Source organism: Chlamydotis macqueenii, chromosome 5, assembly GCF_036417535.1.
Source record: "Chlamydotis macqueenii isolate bChlMac1 chromosome 5, bChlMac1.mat, whole genome shotgun sequence".
Classification (NCBI taxonomy): Eukaryota; Metazoa; Chordata; class Aves; order Otidiformes; family Otididae; genus Chlamydotis; species Chlamydotis macqueenii.
In genome coordinates, this window is record NC_141560.1 from 63,578,785 (window position 1) to 63,603,375 (window position 24,591).

General features: G+C 36.2%; 1 protein-coding gene across 2 annotated transcripts in view; it reads left to right on the forward strand.

The window, feature by feature from the left end:
- CSTF3 (cleavage stimulation factor subunit 3) overlaps positions 1 to 24,591 on the forward strand; it is a 48,753-nt gene that overhangs the window by 9,421 nt on the left and 14,741 nt on the right. The window contains exons 3-6 of one of the 2 annotated variants that reach the window (XM_086749574.1): positions 7 to 102; positions 22,485 to 22,517; positions 22,892 to 22,989; positions 24,462 to 24,528. In XM_086749574.1, coding sequence (XP_086605700.1) covers positions 7 to 102; positions 22,485 to 22,517; positions 22,892 to 22,989; positions 24,462 to 24,528 — 294 coding nt within the window. Of the gene's footprint in view, positions 1 to 6; positions 103 to 22,359; positions 22,518 to 22,891; positions 22,990 to 24,461; positions 24,529 to 24,591 lie in introns of those variants that run through there. The other variant, XM_086749573.1, reaches the window with a different exon arrangement.

Sequence of the window (24,591 nt, forward strand, 5' to 3'; positions counted from 1 at the left end):
TTTTAGAATCAGCCTATAGACAAAGCCCGGAAGACCTATGAACGCCTTGTTGCCCAGTTCCCCAGTTCTGGCAGATTCTGGAAACTGTACATTGAAGCAGAGGTTAATATTTTTACTTTTTTTCTTATATAACTTTTAATAGGAGTTTAAGTTTAAATAAGTTTCATAAGCATAAATACAATAGGCACATAATATCTAGGAAAAAGGGGATTTTAAATATGCATTGCCTTTATGTTGTAAAATAGGTACAAAGGAGTGTTTAAAATTAATTTTAAAGTATTGGGGTCTTTCATGAGCTGATGATTGTTGCATTATGGAATTGCAACAACATTAAAACCGTTTCAATGGTATTGGAGTGCTTTAGCCTTTTATTTACTTGTCGTGTCAATTTATTGCCTCCCGTGTCATTTATTTAGAGGACACTTTTTTTACATATACGTACAAACCTATTTGAATGACTTCCCATGAATGTTTGGATCTTTTAATTTTTTTTCATTCTTAGGGAATTGAATGTTTCTGTGACCAGTGTTTTCAGGGAGGGTGTGGGATGGAAGCTGATATCTGGAATGAAAATGCTGGGAAAATGTATTAGCACAACTCATTACCTTCTAAAAATCCCAACAAAATTGTGATTGTTTACATAACTGTATAAAACTTCCCCCTAAGTGCATTGATCACTTAAACAGTCTTTAATGACATGCCATGATATGGACTGTATAATCTATTATTATTTTATTATTATTATCTTCTGTAGCTGATAGGTTAATACACATGCTTCTTGTGGGCGTCTTCTAGCTGCACATTTTTCTTAAGAGACACATCTTCTACATGCCAAACTACAGAGGCGGGTACCTGTGTTCTGTAGATGAGGAATAAGATAGTGAAACTTTTCTTCCATTTTCTGTCAAAATTGCTAAGCAGCAATCTGAGTGGCAAAACTGCATTGTCCAGTTAACTTATTTTACATTAAATTATATATCCAGATGTGTTCTGGCACTAAATTTTGAAGATTATGAAATTAAATTGGGATCATGGGAATCTAGCAGAAATTTTTATATGGCAGTTTATAGTAAGATGTTATAGTGCAACCTAAATTTATTATTTCCTAATTAAGTATCATAGAATTTTCACTATTTTATTTCCATTCGTTTGTAGTAGTAGTTGGAATGTCAGTGACTGGACACATTTGGGAAATTGTGAATGCACTAACACATACAGATGTGTATTTTTCCTTTTGGGACACTGTAGCCAAATGCATCTTGTACACTGCAGTGTTTGTTACAGGATCTGGTCTTTAGGATCTAATCTAGTTTGATGATTACATTAAGTTACCTTTATTTCCCATGCCTCAAATTTAAGAGTTAAATAAGACCACCTCCTACATTGTAGATCTCTCAGCAGAAAGTACTGTTATCAGTGTAAAGTCTTCTTGTCTGAGGCTTCTTATCTTGAATCACATTCAGAGATTCAAAGGCATTACTTCCCTTAATCAATACCTTTTAATTAATTTATAATCTAGTAGTGTTTAGAAACATTAACAGTGGCAAAGCTTAAAACAGTCCAGGGTGTAATTTTTTACATGCTTCTTCAAGGAAGGAAGATCAGCTTGTACCAGCAGGTATGGTAACCAGGTAACGTAAGGTAAATTTCAGAAGGAAAGAGCTGGCACAAATATCACTGGTTCACGTGTGTGTGTGTGTGCGTGTGCATGTGTGTTTGCCTATAACTACACTTCAAATATAAAAGAAATAGAATATATGAGTCTGTTATTCAAAACAATGGAAAAACATGAACTGTAGAGGTTACACTTGAAGAGGTTATATTTGAAAGAAATATGAGGTTACTTTTTAGAAATTTATCTTTTATCTTAACAGCCAAATTTTTAAAATCCCAGTTATGACTTAAATTTTCAACTTTTCTTTCCTGGTTCCAGTAACTTGTCTCAAAACTCACATAGTTACCAATTTAACTAAAAAGCAATATGCTTATCTCTGCCTTTTTTTAGTGTATGTAACTATTTATAAGCTGAAATTACTCTTTATTTACAAGTTCCTCTCTAAAAAAACATATATTGACACAATTGGGCACTGTTGTCAGTGTTGTTTTAAGTTGCGTATCATATGTACAATCCTGTCTGAGAGTAAACTCAGAATGAAATGTTTTCTCAAATGTTCTTTTAACAGCATGCTTGAATATAAATTAAGACTTCCATTAATTTTTGAAGGCTGCCTGAGAAAGAGGAATAGTTTTGAGACTTCTTTTATTGCAGCCTTAAGATGTACAAGGAATATAGGTAAAAGATATTTTCCAAAAGCTTTTTTTCCTTGGAAATCCTAGTAATCTCCTCCTGCTAGAAAGTTTCTCTTGGATAGCTGAGAAGTACAGACCTTTCCAGCCTTGACTTGGGAGAATAAACCTGTAGTAAATCTGTGTTTAGCATTGCTTTTGATTCACTTTCACTGATTCAGTATTTAAATATGAAAATTGCTAAATCTTCAGTTGTCTGTAAGCTGCGTTTTCCTGGTGTCAAAACAAGCATATCACTTTCCCTTTTAACATGAGACCGTTTCCCCTTTGCATCACAGAAGGACAAAAAGGGAGAGGAAAGTGGGAGTTGTTTTCTGGCAGGTAGTCTTTCACTAGAGAATTTTGTCCTCTGAACTACATAAATCTGAGCTTATGTCATCACATAGTGGTGATCTATTATTGGAAGGTGAGCTAGGGTGAGGGTTATCATTGTGGCCTTATGAAAGAGGAATTAACCCTTTAACAGCTATATTCTTTATAGAATTGCTAAAAGTCTTTAAATTTCACTTTGCCTAACTTGAGGAATGTGTTCTTTTTAGTCACTTCCATTCTTCAAGTAGAAATCATTGCTTATAATCTATATGAACAAAAACTGTTTCCCTTCATATGCCAGTTCATTTTGTAACGTAAAACTTTTAAGTGCAGGCCTTACTGCTGTGATTACCTCTTGTTTTTATTACAGTGTTTGTTCAGCTCACTGTTTTCCTTTTTGTGTATGACTTTGTTCCCTAGTGGAATACAGTATAAAGCCATGCTCAGCACTTAGTTTATCATCTAACTTATTGCTATTGATATACAGACTGTGCTGAAGTAGCTGAATACTTTGTTTCCATTTTATGTGCCAAGCACCAATTTATATGCTCTGGTCTCTCTGTTATGACTGATTTGGTAGTCAGTAGAACGTGGAAATTAACTAGGAAGAGCATGCTTTTACAGTTTGTTAATGGTAACTCTACTATTAAAGTTTGAATTGGTAAAAAAAATCTCCTCACGCTGGTTCTTATTTCTTCTGACATTCAGAGAAGCAGTTGCAGGACATAGAAATAATAGGCTTGGATGAAACAACTCCCAGCTCACAATGTTTTTGGGTCATAGAATTTGAATGCTTAAGACTTGTGAGAATAGAGTTTTGTTCAGTGAAATTGAGACTATTTAGTCTGGTTTTGATATGTATTTCAGCAAGTAAAATAGTTAACTTGCTGTTCTGCCTCTACTAAAATTTAGGAAGTGGTGCAGAAATGCCACTCTTCTTACTTACTCTTGTTTTCTGTAGTTGCTTAAAGCACATTTTTCTCTTGATACCTTTCCTGTAAAAATCTACTTCCAGAAAACATGAATCAATTCACATGTCAGTGCGTCTTTCACAGTTTTAAAAAGGAACAGGTAAATAGTTCCACATGTGCCATAATGTTAAATTTATAGATCACATGATCTGGATTCTAGCCTGCTCTGCTGATTTGCTGTGTCTTTTTGGGTAAGTTACTTAACTTGTTTTGCCATTATTAAAACAGATACCTACCTACCTCACAGGGTTGTTGTGAGGCTCTCTTCAGTAATTAAAGTGCTTTTGGCATCTGGCTAAAAGGTGCTACAGAAATGTAAAAATAAATTCTGATGTAATACCCTATGATCCCATAGACCCAGGTGTCTTTTACTATTTCTTTTGTCTCTTTGTGTGAATCATCTTCTAGCTATAGAACGACTTGATAATGCTTTTCATGCCCTTGAAAGAACCTTTACCAGTGTTGTAAATATTTCAGTAGGTCTGAAGCCAGCATTTGAAGTTGTCACCTTTTTCTCTGCTAAGTTCCTTTGAGAAATCACCAGCTTGAAAACCCTCTTAAGCACATTTATTAAACTCCGTTCATGTATTTGCAACATTTTTTTTTTTAATGATCTTAAGAATTTTTAGTTCCAGTTGCTCTAAGTGGAAACTTTAGTCTGTTATTGTCCTGAATGTTTCAGGCCAGTTCACACCACACCTTTTTACCTTTTTCATTGTTGAGTATATTGCATTATATCCTGGTCACTTTGAACTGTTTTTAGTAGGAGTTGAAAGGTTGCCATAATTAAAGATTTAAAACTCATAAGCACAAGACAGCTGTGACAAATACCCCAAGTCTAGAAACAGTAAGTACAAAGCTAGTAACATGCGTGTAAATTGTTTGGCTGTTAATATGTATTTTTCGTCTTGCGAATTTTCCAAGTAAGACTCTTATGTTATTGCTTGTTCTAAAGAAATGAAACTAGATATATTTGTTCAGATAATTTCTATTTGATATAAATACTTTGAATTTTAGATGTCTCTATAACAAACCAGATGCTGTATGAGGATTCAGAGGGTGGGACCAAAGCTTAGGGTTGATTGTTTTGCATTTCATCATATGCAATACATCAGTATCTTTAATTCATGTAATTCACACTGGTGTGGATACTAGTCAGAATGTATCATTTAACATACTTGTATATGAAAAATGTAAATAAAACCATTTAGAAAAATGATTGTTTTTGTTTAAAATGTTTGTGTTTTTTCAAAGCACTTTCTTCCCCTGTTTTACATTATTCTGGTTCTGAGTTCAGAAAAAAAATGTTATACATACCACCAAAATTCTTCTGCTTGGGGAAAAATGGGATCTGACTTGTGTCAGGATGAAGTTGGAATGATCAGAAATCAAAGTAGAATAGACTTCTTGGCTGAGATTCTGTTTAGTGGTGGTTTCAACAGAAGATATTGTATGTGTCACTAGCTGATCTTTGTGAATTTCTTAATGGAAGGCATACCCATTGTAGTCCATGCCCACCCAGCTAGTCTACCACATTTCTCATAGTAAACTTCTGCCTTTGAGAAACTGCTGTACAGATGCTCTGTACAAACATCCGTATTGCACATTCTTGACAGCCTCAGTCTGAGATTTTTAATCATTTTTACAACTGTATTATTTATGATCTTTTCTTATTCATGTGTGGACTTGTTCCATTCCTGTTAATAAATGTTGTTCTGTCTGTGTGATTATTGTAGACTTGCACTAGAAAGTGAATGCAACTTCTCTCCTGGCTTTTCTACCCAATATATAAATACAGGCATGTACATCTTGCATAGTTGCCATGGTCCTACAAGTTGTATATCAGAAAGATGTCCACATAATTGACACTTGTAGTTTCAGAAGATGTGCAAATCAACACTAGTGGTTTCTTTATAATTCTATTTTCTGTATTTGATCATTAAAAATATCGTGGGAAAGTTAGGAATTTCAATTTTTGAAGTGGAAGTGATGCCTAAAGAAGAGATTACTATGAACCCTCTTCCATAGTGTGTTGCTGTTTTCACATGAATAAACGTGAACTTGTTCTGTTGTATTCTTTTCCATGTTGGGTGACAGAAACATCCCTAGTATAGAAGTATTAGTTATATAGAACTCTTGTTCACAACACTTTTGAAGTCTCACTTTCAAATGTAACAAGGACAGTGAAAACTTTTCTCATTATGTGCTTTCTTTTGAATTCACTTGTTGATCCTTCTGACAATGTTTTGAGGGGGAAATGTGTCTTAGGTCAGGCACAAACTTGACCTTCTTTCTCATGTCTGAACCTGAAAGAACCAGAAGGAAAAATACAGAGCTTTCTTATGTACCCTCTATTAGCTACAGATTGGTTATCTTCATCTGCGTGGGTGAGGGAACTGTAATGATAACTCCTGATTCATTTCTACATCTCTTCCAGCTTCCTTTTGTCAGCTGGTTGAGTTACCTGATGCTCTTCATTCAGATTTTGAGAAGCTTAATGGCTGACATAACACTTTCTGTTAAACCTTATCTACTAGTGCTACTACATAAAATAATGCTGGGCTTTATTTACTGTGGAATATCTTTGCATACTATGAAAAGGCTTTTAGTAACTGCTGTGATGAAATACAGTGGCTTCTTTTAGCTAGAAACTCTGTGAAGGCCAGCCATTCATTCAGGCACTCCTGTGTCCTGTTAGTACAAATGTTCTTCAAGAGTGTGCATTGTTTTTTCACCTTGTTAGGGTATGCTTTTTCTCACTGAGGCTTCAATGTGACAGGTGCCGTACATCCAGTAACAATTTTGGACTTCTACAATGAAGTGTTGTGTACCTAATACCATAAGCTCTAATGTTTTTCCTTTCTTACATGAAACAGTTGAAAAGTGAGAAGAAATTATATGCATTGGTGCATAACTGCACCATTGCACAGGTGCATTCACATTTTTTTGTGGCACATTGTATACATGCAGTTAACTACACATGAGATCTTAACGGTAATTCAGTGTTTTGAATCTGATCGCTATTGGGTTTTAACTAGTTTAAAAGTGACAAATGTTCATAGTGTAGAAGCATGAGAGCATTTCCAGACTTCATTGGAAAATTAAAATGTTTAAGGATAGACATTTTAAGTAGAAAGATGTTCTTTTTAAATTTAGTTTGTGAACAACTTTCAGTGATACCGCTATAGAGCGGAGAGTCCTGTTGCATCTTGAGAGAAGACTGTTCCGTAGAACTCACTTCTAACCTGAAGTGTAAAGATTTCGTCTGGATCTGGTCCCTTAGAAGTAGAGTGTACTAAGCTATGTGACAGGGTCTATGTATTTGTCTTATTTTTCACAAATTCCAGTGAGCACCCATTGCTGATCTATTAGTAGATGCTGTAACCAAAGGTCTTGTAGACTGCTGGGCTAAAGGCTTTCAGAGCTTTAACATCTTCAACTTTCTCCAGAAGGAGGAGAGCTAGAATTGTTGGTGTGCTGAGCAGGCTTGGTAGTTTTACTCATACTTTCACGCTCGTTCTGTGTTTCAGCAGAGACTTATGGAGCTTATGCATATATTTAAATTATATAGGGTTTATTGTTACTAATTCAAACTGTTCCTCTGAAAAACCTAATTTGAGAAGTTTAGTAGTGTGGAGATGGAGAGTCAACTGTCTTACCTCATTGGATTCCTGTAATATGACTATATAGAACTTAGACTTTCTAATGAGGGCAGCTTGCTCTCTCCAGTTCCCCATGGTTTGCAGTAGTGCATGAAATGGAGAATAAGAAATAACCAGTACGTGAAACTGGCAACAGAAATGGCTGTACAGTTATAAACAGTCTGATACTTCCATATTGGTTTATGTGAGAATGAATATCACGTACATTTTAAGAAGTACTTTGCAAGTCATGCATTTGGGCTAGGAAGATAACTTGCAAAATGACGCCTCCTTTTTTGATTTAGTATTTTCTATGTCCATGCTGCAGCAAAGCTGTCAACTTCCTTTAAATATCATCCTTCCTGGAAGTACACATTTTCAAACACCATTCTTACTGTCTAAACAAAATAAAAACTCAGAGATTAAAATAGGTTAGATTTACGAAAATGAAGTGACAGGTACTTAATTAGTATGTGCTGTCCTGCAGGTGAAACAGACACGGTGGAGCTAGCATGCGAGCTAACTTCATTGTGCTCAGTGGAACTACATTTCTATGTGAAACTAAGTATGCTTAAAACATTAATAATGTGACTAAATAAGAAAAAGGGCAACTCAGTTGCAGCTGGGTCTTTGTTTTGTTTTCCTTAGGAAAAGGGAAGATGCCTGTCAAAGAACAAAAAGTTGCAAGGGTCTTCTTCCCCCCTGCTCCCTGCCTCTGACCTTCCTACATCTTCTGTTTATTTCTTCTACTTAGAGAAATAAAATATATAACACTGTTGGCTACAGTTGGTGGCATTTTATAGTGTACGTATGGGTAGTGGTACAACTTCCAGTTAAGTTCTCTCTTAATTTAGAAGCTGTTTTATCATATTTTCAAAATAGTTTTAAATTGGTATGTGAACTATGAAGTGACTTGTCCTGTTTTAATACTGATACCATTAATCTCAAATCGTAATTTGCAAATATTAATTTGCAGTTAATAGAAGTTAAAGATGAGTGACTGAATAAGTTTACAAAAAATTGATTTTGTAACACATCTTGCTGGAGTTTAGTTTGCAGCTTTCCTTCCCTTGGCTATGTCACTTGACTCCTCTCCCCAGGTTTTCCACAGACATTGCAGTAATTGTTCTAGTATGAGCAGTCTGCTTTGAAAGTCTATCTGTGTAGCCTGATAGTGCTGACTAGTTCATATGTGAAGAAACATTTCCTTCACACTGAATTAAATGGCAAGCCTTACGCAGAGAGCATTAAGCCTAGCACTTTTAATTTCACTATGGGAATTTTCATCATTCTAGTGCTGACTGAATGTGACTTTGGGAATTCAAATTCTGTGTAATTGTAAAATTGTGCTAGAAGTGCTTGCTCCGTGGTGATGGTGACTGATCATTATATAAAAAGTAACTGAAAGAAAGTACAGTTCATTTATAGTAAAGTATGTAAAGTTTCAAGTGGACTGGCCTTAAGTAGACTGAGGCAAATGTTTAAAAGTACAAATAGGTGCCCCTGACAACCCTGCTAGGTACTTAAGGTCTTCTTTGTAAAAATCCATTCTTAAATAGTCCCCAATGCATTACTTTCTGGTTCCAAGTTAGTGGAACTGAAAAAATGCTGTGGATGCAAGCTAAAACGTTTAATACAGAGCAGTGTCCTCATCCCTTCTCCACCCCCTGACAAAGCAGTTTCTGCCCTGGTAAGTATGTTACTTGCCCATTATTATTGCCCACTTGCTAGCATTCTTCAAGGGAATGTTATGTATTTATGTCAACTGAAATTCTGCACAGTAGTTGAGCACAATGGGCAGTAGAAGTAGTTGTTTAAAACGTCAAAGTATTCCGCAGTATTTTTGCCCTTTATAAAATCTCAGTGCTAGTAAGCCTGAGCAGGAAACTGACTGTACAATTTATTGTTAAAGTATAAAACTTTAATTTCTCCAACATAAGATGTGACTCAACATAATTCAGGCTTTGGCTTCTTTTTTTTAATTTAATTTAATGTAAGATTAATACCTTAAAATTACGACTTACAAGCTTTTTTGTGTGTATTAAAGATGGGTATTGGAAGTACTATGGAACTTTAGCTGACAGACTTTAATTCAGCAGAATTATTTTTCTGGCACTAAGCAGATGGAGGTAAGTTTCTCTTTTCATAATGCCACAAAGTTTCTGCTGCTCTTTCTACTAGTCTTAGCTGTTAAAAAAATCACTGTTGCTTAAGAAATCTCACCTATTTACAAAAAAAGGCACAAAGCTGGATATTACATGTTTATTTTGTCATTTTACTGATGTTCCTAAAATTCAGTTTTACTCCTTGAAAAGTTTTGTGGTATTTTTCTTTCCCATTTGCAGAAATTATAAAAATAAGGTCAATTTGTAGGGTTTTAAAATTTATTAATTAGTGAAATATAGGTGTTTCTAAATCATTAAGCTTGATAATTCTTGTTGATCTTTGGTCTGAATCAAATGAAGACACTGCACTGATGAGATGTTGACATTAGCCTGCATGACAGACTTACAGCGGTCTGTCATTTCTGCAAAAGCTTTATAGTCAAACATTTTTCATTGCTCTTAGAGTGTACTTTTGTGCCTCCAATGCACAGAAATCTTGACCAACTAAGTTGACTAACTACTTGAACTCAGTAGTATTGTCTGTGTTTTGTTGTTCTCCCAGGCTGGCAGAGTTGCTAAAAACTTACCAGACTATGATGTTTTTCACCTGTGTGAGCAGAGTTTTCTGCTACAATCTAATCGAGGTCAGTTCTCTGCTCAAGCTCTGGCTGATTTAGTGAATCATGGAGGTTTTGTAGTGATGCCTCACCATGTTGCTGCATCCTCAGACTGGATTTTTTAAGCATGCCACGTCACCGTGATGATGTACACCAAAAATGAGTCAAGCACCATCATCTTCCAATGCTAGGCTGAAGTTTGAATGCGGGGAAATTCACACCTTTTCTTGAGAACCTTGTCTGCCTTGCTGTGAGCTGTGTCTTAATTTAGGTAGTTTACATTGTGTTTTAGTAGGAGTCCTCTGTTTTATACTTAACTAAATCTCTATCAGTTATAGAGATTATCAGTTAAGCTAGGGGGGCCTACAGGAGAGACAGGAGAAACTCTTCAGTAAGGCCTATTGTGACAGGATGAGGGGTAATGGTTTAAAAATAGAGGCAGGTAGAATTAGATTAGATATTAGGAAAACATTTTTTACAGGGAGGGTTGTAGAACACTGGCCCAGGTTGCCCAGAGAGGTGGTGGATGCCCCATCCCTGGAGACATTCAAGGCCAGGTTGGATGAGGCTCTGAGCAACCTGATCTGGTTGGAGATGTCCCTGCTCCTTGCAGGGGGGTTGGACTAGATGACCTTGGAAGGTCCTTTCCAACCCAAACCATTCTATGATTCTGTGATTCTATTGTGTTAGTTACATGTCACTTCTAGAGATAATGGTGGTTTGATATTGTGTGCTTTGTGTCTTTACATCAGACCAAGTGCTGCTCTTGGCATCCTAGCTTAAAGCAGCCAAATATTATCTAAGAGAACTATCCTAGTACTTCTGAGATCCTTCCTCTGTTACTGTGCAAATTAGATGCAAGAAATCAACTGAGAGCCTACATACTATTTTTTAATGCAGTGCTTGAAACTGGCAGGCATTTTGCAACATTCTTTAATGCAAATGCTATCTGAAAGTATTATGTATTTTTCTGTCTAGCCGTCTACATAACAATGCATTGATCCTAGCAGTTCAAAGTAAAGTCCTCAGTCCAAATCAAATAATTACCTGCTGCCCATCTAGTGAAGAGCCTTTCTTTTACAGAAACTTAAAACACTTTACTCTGGGTTTCTGAATCACCAGTTATAGCAGAAAAGCTATAAAATGCTCAGTTTGAGGGGGAGGAGGAGGAAGTATCAAACTGGATCTCTGCTGTCTCAAGCAGCAATTTCCTAGAATGTCTAGTTCTATGTGGACACCACTTGTTGGTGTCAGGGTGTAGAAGCAAATCACTGTGAAAGCAACAAAGAAATGAGATTAGTATCAGACAAGACTTTACTGAAAAAAAAAAAATCCTCTGTAATTATTTAGAGTGCTCTGTAGCATGGAGAGCAGAACTACTAGCTGTATTTGTTCTGTATGGGTGTACATTAAAGTAGCACTTCCATTTCTGGTCAGTAAGCAGGATTTTCTTTCTAGCTTATGGATCAAGGTCAAACTTTCTTTGGCAAGTCTAAGGATTTACCTGTGCCAGTGTCCTTTAATTACTCCAAAATCAGAGTCTTTAGCTTAAATACTTGACACTAAATGCTGGTCTTTATTCTCTACGTACTGAGATGGGGAGAGGTGGGAGGAAACTAGGATATCAGTTGTCTTCCATTTCTCTTTTGCTAGGCTTCTTGGGCTGTGAGTTTCTGTACTGCTTTTATGATGGGCTGTTGCATTTTATCTTTCTCATGTGAAATAAACTGTAAATGCACCTACCTAGCTGCATGTGAAATTAATGTTATATTGAAATCTGAAGTCAGAGAAGCTCTTCTCTTTGCTATTCCGACGCTGATGAATTTCAAATAGGAACAATGTAATGAATTGTCTTTAAAAGTTTTTTTGTCTTACAAAAACTACACCTGCCTTAAATTTTATAAATCTAATGACATTAAAATTTAAAAACCAAATCTCCACAAACCAACCTCACATAAGGTGTAAGTTATTTTGAGTTGACCTGTGAAATTAAAGACCTCAGTGTAAAGCTAACTCCTCTCCTCTTCCAGAAGAAATGTCACCTACATAGCTTTCATTTCTAAAGTGTGGGAACGTGTAATCTGTATTTTTATTTTCCAGCTTTGGTGCATCTCTCTCTAGCCAATTATTCACGTGTAAGGTAGCTTAATAAGTTATCTAAGCACCAATACTGGCTCATGTAGATTTAAAAGTAGCTGTATGTTTATTGTTGTCTTTATCCTGTTTAATAAATAGTGGGACTGTTCCCATAGATGGAAGCCCAGCAGGCTTAGCTTTAACATTTGAAGACATCAAGCTGGATTTTAAAAGGGGAGGAGAAGGGGAAGCCCCTTTAAAAACTGTACTTGAACAGTGTTTAAGTGGGGAAAGCAGGATAAGCATTTAAATATTCTAGAAACCTATTTTTTTAATGTACTAAGCAGTGTGATTAGCTGGGATAGTAATTACACTCAAATTCAGGTATTCTGGAAACACAGGTCCAAGAATAGTTGTGCAGACTCTATCCATTTAAATCGTTTTGGATGAAGTCTTTATAAAAAGATTTGCATTGTTCATGTGATTTTGGACGAGGTTGTTTGTGATCAGTCCAGACTTGGTAACTAGGCAGTGAGAAGACCCTGCAGTAAAACTCATATGTTGAAGGGGATTATTTCTTACCACTGAATGCTACTTCTATAGCAAATTTTGTTTCCTCTCTATTGCCAGAAGACACAAATCTGGATGTTTAAATTCTGTAATCGACTTTCAAAATACAATCTTTCCTTTTTAATATTATAGATGAGACTTTTCAGTAACTATGATTAAGAATATAAGTTCTCAGAAGGAAACGGTAGTGAATTTCCTTGATTTCTGACAGACGTATGAAGGATTTTTTTTATTAGGGCAGCTGCCTGTATTAGAAAAATACGCTAATTCACTGAACTTCAGCTGGAATATCTCATTGCTGTAGAAAAAAAACCAGCTCAGTCATTAGGTTAATCTTACATTTCTGAGGCAGATTATTTTATCAGTTTAGTAAATGAGTGACATAATAAATGTTTCTTTGTGATTTAATAGGAAATCCATGGCAAAGCCAGGAACCACATCCCGTATAAGATTATTTTTGGAGCATTGCAGCTCAAGAGCACTTGGTTTGTGTTTAGTAAGGTTTATTTTGTAATGCAGTATGCATCGTGTCAACTGCAAATTGATGCTGCGATGTAGGTGCAGAGAATTACTTGTGCCTGAGCGTTATTCTCCACTATTAACTTTTAGATTTCTGATTCTTGTTTTTGTTTGAGGCAACTGTCTTCTGTGGTCAAACATTAGAGCCCTGAGCACCTTTGGAGACTTAGGACCAATCTAACGGTTTTGAGAACCATTCTTGGGTCATTTTTGCAACAAATTATTGGAAGATTGTTTTTTACATTCCAGCTGTGGAGATGAAACATTAAGAACAATTTGTCCTCTGCTGACAGGCCAAGCTAGTTTTGTGCTAATATTGTAACAGTAAAAAGATTATGCTGTATGATACAATTACACCTTGTAGTACCATTTTTTACTCTGTGAGCAACTTGTGTTCCTTTTCCTTAGGAGAATCACTTGTTTGGCTGTCTTTATTTTGGGGAGAGCCTTTATTAGATCAGTTCCACACTAGAAAATGGGAGCATGGTCTCTGAATTTGACCGCTCAAAAGGGCAGCAGTTCTTTCTGGTCCTAAGATGTCTTCATTTGGACTATTGGTCCTTTTTGCTGAGTTAATGTGGCGACTTAAGGGACCTTTGCTGCCGTCTAGATGTGTTGCTGCTGCTTTTTTTTTTTTTTAAATAGATAGATATTCAAGGATCCCTTTAAAAAGTAAGATCTCTCTGAAATTCTAGCTTGTTCAGGTGTATTATTAACATATAATCTTGGTGAATGAATGGAGAATTCTTAAAATTTTTTAGAGAAACATTATTATTTTATAACTTTAAATTTTCTGAAATACTGTAATTTGGTGTGAAACAGTTATGATAATCAAACTTACCCTTTAATGCACTTTTGTGTAACCACATTTGAAAAGAACATCTCAGAACTGTAGGGACACAATGAGTGTAGTGAGACATCACCGAACTATAAACCTAATGATGGAATTTAATGCCCCCTAAAATGTCCCATTTTCCCTAGTTATATCATCAAATTACATAGTAAATCATCACTTTCTTACAAATTTTGTTCTCTTACTTTCTCTGAGATACTTTAAGGATACCAAAATCAAAGGAGGATTTTATTTTTTTTTTTAATGAGTTGTATGTTTCTGTAATGGACACTGATTTCTGATAGAGGTGAAAAGCAACTGGACTATTGTAAATTAAAGGTCTTAAGTTACAGTATGGCAAGGTGTGAGATCAGTGTAATGAAACAAGTTGCTTTCATTTTTTTCTAGATAGCGATGCCTCACGTACCCCTTATAATATGTAATCTGTTGCAGTGGTCTGATCCCTACTTTGTTTTTAAGGTCTTAGTTTTGCAAGGAATTTTGGGTTATGAGGTTAGAGCCTCACTAGTGGTGATGGCAGACTGCAATGTACCTATGCTCCTTGGTTTGGTAAACTCGTGGAAGATACTGGCACCTAGTATCTCACTAAACTGGATTTTAAAAGCATTAGAAGAGTGCATGTGTCCAATTCTATTGCCCCTGCTGAGGGACTGTTTATGATACATGGTTGAGGGTAGACAACCAGAGTAGTTTATCTGAGTTTACAAATTAGGGATCTCTAGCCCAATGAGATGGGCCAAATACCTTGCTTTTAGGCTTCCCTCTTAATTTAACTTTAATGATCTGGCCAGTAGATAAGACAGCAAGTTTTCAATTGATTTCCTTGCATTTTGTCGTGTTAACAGATTACCTTACAAACTGGTTGCTATATGTGCTTTTGAGTCCTATCAATTTGTTCCTCAGAGTTAAGCCAATATAAAATTAACTATAGGAAAAAAAGCACTACGTCTTTGTGAAATGGCATACTTCCTAATAACCACAAAGGATATCAGTAGATCTGTTAATGTTAGCCATCTGAAAACACATTTTAAAACTTCCCACTGCTTCTGTAGAAAACAAAAGATGTTGAGCAAAAGGAATGAGAAAGCAGAAGTGAACTATAGTATGTAGGAGGAATGAAAATGCGTAAGTCAGGAAGGAAGCAAGGTATTTTGCAGGAGTGTGAATGTGGGCTGGTGTTTTCTGCTGTTGCTTAAAGTGAGTGTGAAATTGAAGAGGAAATTACAAGCCACAGGGCATGTTGAAAATGGACTTTTTATTAAAATGAGATTTGCAGACAAATTGAGAATCCAGATATGAAGTTGAATCTGGCTAGAAGGGAGTGGAAAATAGAAGGCTGCTTAGCATTTGTAATTTACTTCATACAGTTAATATTACCTTAAATTTTATAACGGGCAAATTGCCTAAATAAAAGGAGTTACTATTTTCCTGATTTGGAGAAGATATTAAAGGATGAGTACTATAGATAAAGATGTGTTGTGCAATAAAATGGATACCAAAGGAGCAAAGAACACTGGATTGTGTCTCATTATTTGGAAAAGTGACTGGAGTAGGTAGCTTGTACTTCCCAATTAGAAGCATAAAGTTCAATGCTGTTACAGAAAATATGCTTGTGCGTGACAAAACCCAAACATCTAAGACAAGTTATCTTCTTGAATAGTGCTGAGCAGCAAGTATAAAAGGCATCTTTCTAATGTTAAATAGGTGGTCTTGGTGGCTTTTGTCAGACGTGTACATGGGTAGGCTGCTGGAGTCTTACGAGCACATTTTAGAACGTGGAGAGTGAAGTGGATGGTGCAGTTCCGTCAGGTGGAATCAGTGGGTAAGGTACGGAGTCGCAGAATGACCTTGTGAAGCTGTTAGATGCAAAAAGTAAGCAGAAGACAATATGGGAGCAGAGTTGACTAAACAGGAAGGAATGGATTAAAACTTCTATTAAAAGTTTTTTTTTAAAGTAACTAGTGATAATGTAGTCCTGACTTTCTCTAACCAGGAAATACTTGTTGCCATGTGCTAAATGTGGTGTGACCACAAACAGAAGGTGCTTGTTAAAGAGGTCTTGTGGTCTGTTGATATTTAAATTGGAATGTAAGAACTGCTTATGCTAAATAAACTGTGGATATATGAAAAGTCATTTGTGGGGGAAAGACTAACTATTGATTATATACTTAATATCAGATTCTGTTGGGGACAGTTGTCTGAAAATATTCATAGAGGAAACATAATCATTTTGCACAGAGTTTGAAGAAATAGAACAAGAAAGAAAAGCTGGCAGCGCTGCTGCTTTGTATGAGGTATATATATGTGAGCTTTACCCAATACAGCAAAGAACAGTTCGCTAGACTGAGGCAGTACTCACAGGTAAACAGAGCTTGGAGGTGCAGCAGCTCTCTTCTTCATCCCCAATTTCTAAATGTCAGATCTGAAGGGCGATGAAGTAACAGGTAACTTGTCTTTTCAAGAACATGGAGTGTGCTTTTTATCATGACTTGGAAAGGGCTGTTTCTGAAGCTTTACTTGAATTCTACTAGTCCAGGGGAGATATTTGCAATAGTGGGACTCTGTTTGTCAGGAAGGAAACAGCAGTGCAAGTAATAACATAAGATGGGTTTGGTGTTTAAACATAACAGCAAATCTGATTTTTTTTTTTAAGTGTGTTTTGGAAAGGAGGTAAAATGCACGAACAAGCAAAATAAGAAGAGATAGCAGCATAATGAAATAGATGGGAAGAAAGTGGAAATAAGCTTGAGAAATCACTTCTTCATTTTTATAATCCAGATTGAAAACAAAGGGAAGAAAAAAGATAAGTATATGTGACATCAGAAATAAATGAGATGGTCAGTAGTGGTTGCAATCCAGTACCATTCTCCAACTAGAGAAATCATTGAACAGTTTTGTCACCACAAAACTTTTTTTTTGAGGTTGCCTATAAAGAAATATTTTTCTGTACAGCCTCTGGCTAGTCTCTTGGTAGTGGTGCTTGAAAGTTATGCTTGCTTTTCCAAGTGTTAGCATCAATAAAGTGCCTTACTGCAGGCCTAAGAGGCCATCCATTTTCTTTAAGGGAGTAGAGGCAGATGCTAGTCCTAAAGATTTGTCTGGATGTGGAAATTAATTCAAATTGCACTAAGGTGTAAATTAGAGCACAATAGCTGTAACTCAGTCTCTAATCTCTTGTTTCTTAACGAAGTCCTTATTCTTCTTCACACTGGAGTAGATATTAAGGAATTAGTTCAGGTAGATAATTCTTTATTATGAACTATATTAGTAGCAAAGTTAAGTTTCTTTACTGCAATACGTAAATTTTTATTCACTTTTAGTTCAGTCTATTTACCATAGGTTTGTTCAGCAAGATTGTCCAGATTCTCAGTCCTTGTATTAGTGCTCTTCTAGAATTTGCTGATACTTAAGGATATTCTATTCATATATACTTCTGGATTAATTTATTTTGTGATGCAGCTGAAAAATAAAGGTATTGGGTTTTTTAGTCTAATAGATTAAGCAAAAAGACATCTTCTACTTAGATTTTTATTTTAATTGGTAATTACTTGTTTGCATCGTTTTAAAAATCAAGAATGATTTAGCTCCATTTCAGCTGGGACATATGTTACTCTGTTTTCAGAGTAGCATTTCATAATTTCTTCACTTGCACTCTTTTCTGAAAAGACTTCTGCTCTGAGCTGCTCCCTTGCTGCCCATGGGCAGGCAAAGTTGAGTTCCTCCCTTTTCTGAACTTCCAGATAAATCTAGTTTTATGCTCACAGTTTTGGGAATAGTCTTTTCAAGTCTTCAGTCATATCTCTTTTTTTACAATTAGTCAGATGATGGAGATGTTCATGTAGAGATAGAATCATAGAATGGTTTGGATGGTTTGGGTTGGAAGAGACCTTTAAAGGTCATCTGGTCCAACCGCCGTGCAAGGAGCAGGGACATGTCCAACCAGATCAGGTTGCTCAGAGTCCCATCCAGCCTGACCTCTCTAGGCTGCTGCCTCTAAGAGGAGAAAGGTTGATAGAGTGTTAACCTGATATGCTTTGGTTAATTGATCCTCAAGGCTATTAAAGACTTGGGATCATGGGGCTGTAATGACCATTTTCTAGAAGCTGGAGAGTGAGGAGCAACCTTGTGTACTAATGACTATTCATGCAGCAGCACTCTCCAGCTTGACCGCTGTCCTGTCCCAGTCTCCCACTGCAACTTGTCTCCTTGTGAAGAATGCTGCCCTTCATTTACTAGTGATCAGTTTTCCTGTAGACAGAGCCACTTTTGCTGTTTTGTTTTATTTTGGTTTTTTTTTTGTCTTAACAGAAAGTGATGATGTAGCCTAGAATTTTTCTGTAGAAAGTTAACATTTTCACTAGCTGCACAGTAAGTGCCTGTGTCGTATTTATATATGTAGGATATTAACGGGTAAGTGGCTTTGCAGAATTACAGGTCCTGTGCGTTAGCTTAAACAATGGTCTTTAGTTACTGAAAAGTTGATTTATTCTTAAATACTGTGAGCAAATTCAAAGTATATCTGAATATAAACACAAATACATGACAGTGTGCATGAGAGGCCATTATTTTGTTAATCAGGAAACAACTGTGAAACCTAGAAGATGGTTGTGATCAGGAAGCAGACTGCAAAATGGTGCTTTTTTTTTTTTTTGGCTTTATATTGTAGCCATCTCTATGGCAGCTGTGACTGCATCCTGTAAGGAGACTGTTTTTGAGTTATGATATATTTCATGGAAACAACATGATTTTAAAATTTAGAGATAATGCCATGGTTGTGGAAGCTCAAGAAGTAATACATATTATAGTAATTTGAAACATTTCATTTAGAATAAATTTAAGGAAGTTTTCAAATCCTATTGAATGGCAGACTATGAAATTCAGACACATAACCATGTGAATTTGAAAAATTACACCATACTGAATGAAAATACTTAGAATCTAATCTTATTACATTTTGAGAAAATGAGTTTCCCCATACTTATCTCTTCTTTGCAGTCATTTCTAATAGCAGAGAAAAGCTGTATTTTCACAAGGAATATTGAAACTCCGAATGAAGACTGCAGAAATACCGAATGATTCAGTCTTTAGCTGGTACAAATTGTAGTAAAGCTATATATTACAGAAATTACATCTGCAGTTATATGCTAATGTGTTTAAATAAAGGATTTCATTGGTTACCCCTTGGAATATCTTGCACAAATGAAATATGTGCTTTGTTCAGCATACATAAGATAAGTTTTACGTTCAGTTATCTAGGCAGTTATAATCCAAACTCTTGGGGTTAATGACCACATGTGAGTGCAATGATAGTCCTGCATTTTACCTGCATTTCATGTATTTGAGCAGAGCTTGGTTTGCTATTTGCAAAGGTAATTGTTGTTATTTGACCTGTAGGAAAACGAGTGCTCGCGCAATTAGTTACTGACTGGAAGCCTCAGCAAATAGCAAAAGTCTGAATGTGCTAAGGATCGAAGAATGAATTAGCATGTTGCACTCTCTTCATCCTTTCAAAGATTGCATTTCTTTGAGGCAGTCTGAGTCCGAGCAGTATCTATTCTGCAAATAAAGTGTGAACATCTGTCCAGCCAGCCCTAACCTGCATTTTTGGAAACAGGTAGAGAAATGTGGATGTGTTTTATTATGCCTACAGTTCTAGACTAGTAGAGACCCAAATTACATCCCACTGGACTTAACAGTGGGTAACTGATTATTTTACCCTAACAATCAAGATGGGGATGGGGGGGAAAGGACAAATGGTTAACACAAATGGATTCAGTGGTGATAAGTTCTGTGTAGTCTGATTTTGGTTTTAGAATGTTAAATTTTATTTGCCTAATACCTAGTCATTTAACTGTGTAAATGAATATAGGTCTATAATGGTGAGCTGTCTTCAATTAATAAACAAAAGCAATATTTCCAAATACATACATGTATGCTCTGGTTGTAATTTTGTACTCTGAAACATATGTTTTGTATTTGTTTTTTTTTTAAATTGAAGAAGTTATGTACATGGTAGTATTTATAATGAAGACAGATTTTAGGAAATAGTAATTTGAAAAATACCAGTTGCTATGAACTAAATCCTCGGAAAGTTAACACCAGCACTGCTGTGGTGTTTTCTCCTCTCCCAGCCTGTGCCTCATCAGCTGGTGCAGTCTGCCAGTGGCACGCAGAATTTCTTTTCAGGTCCCTCTTCCAACAAACGTTCCAAAATACATTGGAGAGGAGTTCAGGGGTGGTGGGGAGGGGAGAGGACAAGACAAGAGGATCTGCCTCACCAAGGACGAGGAGAGCTGGAGGCAATGGATAAGGGAACATTCAATTATATGCTTGAGAATTTTTTTTTTTGTTTCCCCTTGAAAGATAATAACTGAAAATAACTGAGAGGGAGCTGGGATATAGAAATAGATGAGGCCCAGAAGAAGGAAATGAGAGTCATGGCAGAAAAAACCATTCAGATCCTTAAGCAAGCTGACCTTGCTTCCTTAGGAGCTTGGTTGAAACCTAGAAACGCTGAAAAGTCTGAAAACAAAAAAGCTCTGGCTCTTCAGTGAGAGTTGAATAATTTTCTTCATATTCTAAGAGATGCTGAGGAACTTGAAAAGTCACCCTCACTGCCAGAAAAGGGTGAAGTAAAAATGGGAGATGTCTTTTTTGGGCTTTACAGTGGAGGAGAAATTTAAAATACAAGAAGTTGTGTTCCTTCAACTAGAAATAGGACATGATCAGACTCCTAAACTTGTGTCCACAAAAAAAAAAAAACCTCCATCTAAATAACCCTACAATTATTATAAGTGTTTTTTAAAGGTTGAAAGATTGTGCTTTTCTCACAAAAAGCTGTGGGAAAGTGGCAGTAGGATACTTACCCGTACCTGGGGATGTGCTGGGTGTGTGTGTCTTATGGCAGAGGTTAGAGGTGTTCTCCGTAGCACGGATGTGCTGCCTTGTACTTTGTTCTAGTTAAGTGTTGCTTCAGAGCAATCTTATTTCTGTAGTCAATCATTTCTCTGGTCAGCTATCTTTTAACTGAATAGTTTGCAGAAAGACTGTGAAAATCATGCATGCAAGAGGTAATTAGGCTTAACTTCCCACAAACTCGGATTTTTTGAGATCATGTCGACCAGGATGGAGTACTGCTCCAGTCCAAAAGTGGTACAGACACAAGGGTCTGGTCTGCCATGTGTGCCATTTGAGTTTTTCTCCAAAACTTGTTTGAATTATCTCGGGTTTAGTTGATCTTGTTCTGGAGTGAGAGAAATGGGGATGCTCTGTGGGACCCCTGTGTTTAGGGGTCTTGGAAGCCGGGGTGTTGCAGGAGTATAGAAACTCAGGAAAAGCAGACAGGAAAGGCAGTGCACAGCAGTACAGGACATATTATTTGTTTTAGGGCTCCCTCATGCAGATGAGATGGTGTTTCCTAACACTGCCATTAAAAATTCTCTCGTGCTTTATAATGAGAATGATATAAAAATTGTATCATCGATACACGGTCGAAAGGGTGCTGCTTACTGCTGTACTCCCTGGGGAGAAGGAAAGGCTTTCAGAGCTGCCCCTGTGGCTCTAGAATTTCACACCAAGAAAAAAAGCTGTGAATCCCCTAAGTAAATAAAGACCAATGGGATTTTAAATGGAGTTTTGATGCTTTAAAAAAAATGCAATACAGCTTAACAAATCTTTATTTCGTTAAAGGCCCTTTATTTCAACACAGATAAGCATCTTCTAGAGACATTAATGATTTTCCTTGCTTCTTCAAGGTGTGGCTAGGTGTGGCCTAGTATGTTAATGTTAACTGGAGCTAATCACTAAATGAAGGGTGCCAGTCTGCCCTCTGCATCTGTCTCGTGCTTTTTTGTGTCCTCTCTGAAAGGCAAGCTGTTACATCAAGGCAAGGTTTCACCCTCTACTCTTGCGGTGTGTGTGCGGTCTGAATGAAATAAGTGCAGAGATGTGAGTGTGGTTTGGTCCCTCCTGGAAGGGAGCACCAGGGCTGGGGGTACCTGTCGAAAACCAGGTTCTCTGAGGTTTATTATTCCTGTATTCACCATCAGCATATTATAGCAAAGTGTACTTTGATAAATAAATAATCCAATATAATGCATTTTTTTAGCTTATTAGTTTTGTAAATATGGTATTTTACCCTTAATTTACTAAATTCTGATCTAGAGGCTTTGGTACCTAAGCCAATATATGCACTTAAGGCAACAAAGTACCCTAAAATAAGAGGCTGGGTATCTGATCCAGAAGACAGGAAAGCAACTTTACCTACTAATACCTAAACTTTCACCCTAGTAGAAGTGAAAAATTAAAATTAAAAAAAAATCACAAATTTTGAAAAAGCTAAACATAGTACTTGATTTTTATATGTTTAATTATATTTTTGCAACATTATGTGGTGTTACAATGTAATCAGTACAAAAGTACAAACTGGAATGCTATAGTACTGTATGACAAATATATTCCTACTATTCTAAAATAGTTTCTTAAGTGATCTGTTTTTTTCTGCTTCCCTATAGATTAAAGCAAAAAATTATGACAAAGTGGAAAAGGTGAGTGCTATCAATATATGAATTATATCTCTATAGCAAGAACAAGTGGCTAAAGCAAATTGAAAAGAAGTGTAGCTGTCATTGAATGCGCTATTTGAAAACACAGATAAAAAGTATCACTAAAGCAGATTTGCTCTTGCTACCAAGCTGTAATCAGTGAAGTGTGCAGAGGAATTTCTCTGCATAATTCTCTCCAGTTCCCTGGAGAGATGGAGCATGGAGATGCTTTAGTCAAAAGGAAGTGTAGTTTTCTTTTTTACAAATCTCGATCATAATTGCAGAGACTATTTTAATTCATACTGTATAGCTTTAAGAGTAGAAACCTATTTTCTGTATCTGGAATCCTGATCACGTCTTCTTGATGTATTAAACAGTTATTTCAGCGATGCCTTATGAAGGTTTTACACATTGATTTATGGAAATGTTACCTTTCCTATGTACGAGAAACCAAGGGGAAGCTACCTAGTTACAAGTAAGTTAACAGAGTTGCTCTGATTTATTCTAGTTTTATGGTGAATCTCTTGATTTTTGACTAGGGGATGGGGAGGAACCTGGGTTGGCAAACTTGCCTGGGGATCTTCTGGTAGAGTGTTGAGGGGGATAATCTATAATCTGCATTTAGAAAACATTTTCTTTCAAGTTTCTTTAATTAAGCTTGCTGGTTAAAATTGCTTCCTTAGTCTGGATCCATCTAACAAGGTGAGACAAGAGCCGAGGAGTAACTGGCGTATCCATGCTGGTTCCCTGCGGATGAGATTGGTGCTTGAGCCAACCTGAAACACACTTCTTCCTCAGCTGGGACCTTTTGTTGCCCTTCCCCTTAGTGCCCTGTTTAGGGTCTCCACAAAATTCAGCATTGATTCCAGCTGAGGTACTATATTTGACTAGCAATAGTAAGTAGTTCACTAATTGGAGAAAGTTTTGGAAGGGAAAAAAAGGCATTAAAAAAAAAAAATCAGTGTGTCATAATTTTGGGATGTATTAATCTTCATCCCTTTTCATCTACTACATTTTGCTTGTCTGTAATCCTGCAGGCTGAGTTTAATCCTTTTTCTTCCCGCTTGAGGTTTCAAAAAGTATCAGTACCTTTCAGCATCTATAAACTCTTTCTTTCCCAGCCCACCATAATTTCTTTATATTGTAACTGGCAACATAACTAATGCATTAACAGGAAAAAAAAAAGCAGATTTTAAAATTTACTTTTACAAGACTGTTCTGGAACAATTTTTTAAAAGTACCAGTGCCCTCTCTATCTTTTTATCTAATTTAACTTTTCTCTATTTTTCCTGCTAATCTGGTCAAGGAAGTAGTAAGGTACTGAAAGATGTTTGAGTAAAGGAAACTAGTAGAAAAGTGGGAGAGAGAAAAAGCTGGTTTCATTGAAACTTGATGGAGGAAATATTCTGTGAACATTTTAAATTTAGGGGAAAATACTTTGAATTTAGGGGAATAAGAAATCATGTGAAAGATTTTGGCTAGTTTGCACACAGGGGAGCTACTTCTAATTGCCCCAGCCTTTTGGTGTTCCTAGAAAATTACAAGGTTTGGAGAATTCTGGGGGAAAAAAAAGAAACCATGGGTACATTTGTCAGCTAAGAAGATGTAGAAAGCAGTTGTTTTCTATCTTCTCAACTTCCAGTGCACATAGTACACATGGATTTCCACTTACTTAAGGAGGAGGGAGTCTCAGGAACTTTCAGTGTGCTAGATTGCTAGCAATAGATTTAAATTATTTTCTTAAAAAAAATACAACAAACAAAACCCTAAATGCAGAATTTAAAGCTATCTGAATGCCAATGTTTATTCTCAGGTGTTGAATGATATTTTTCATACCGCAATGTTTGTTTAGAATTTGCTTCACAAAAGAATACTCTTAAATAAAGAATTTTTTAAATATTAAAGACTTGCTCTCTATGGTCTTTGTGGTTTGTTTTTTTCCCTCAGAGAAAAAATGGCTCAGGCATATGATTTTGCTCTGGATAAGATTGGCATGGAAATCATGTCATACCAGGTATGGTTTTTTTAATCAAAAACACATTTTATTTCTAACTTTATAACAAGTACTATTCAAAAT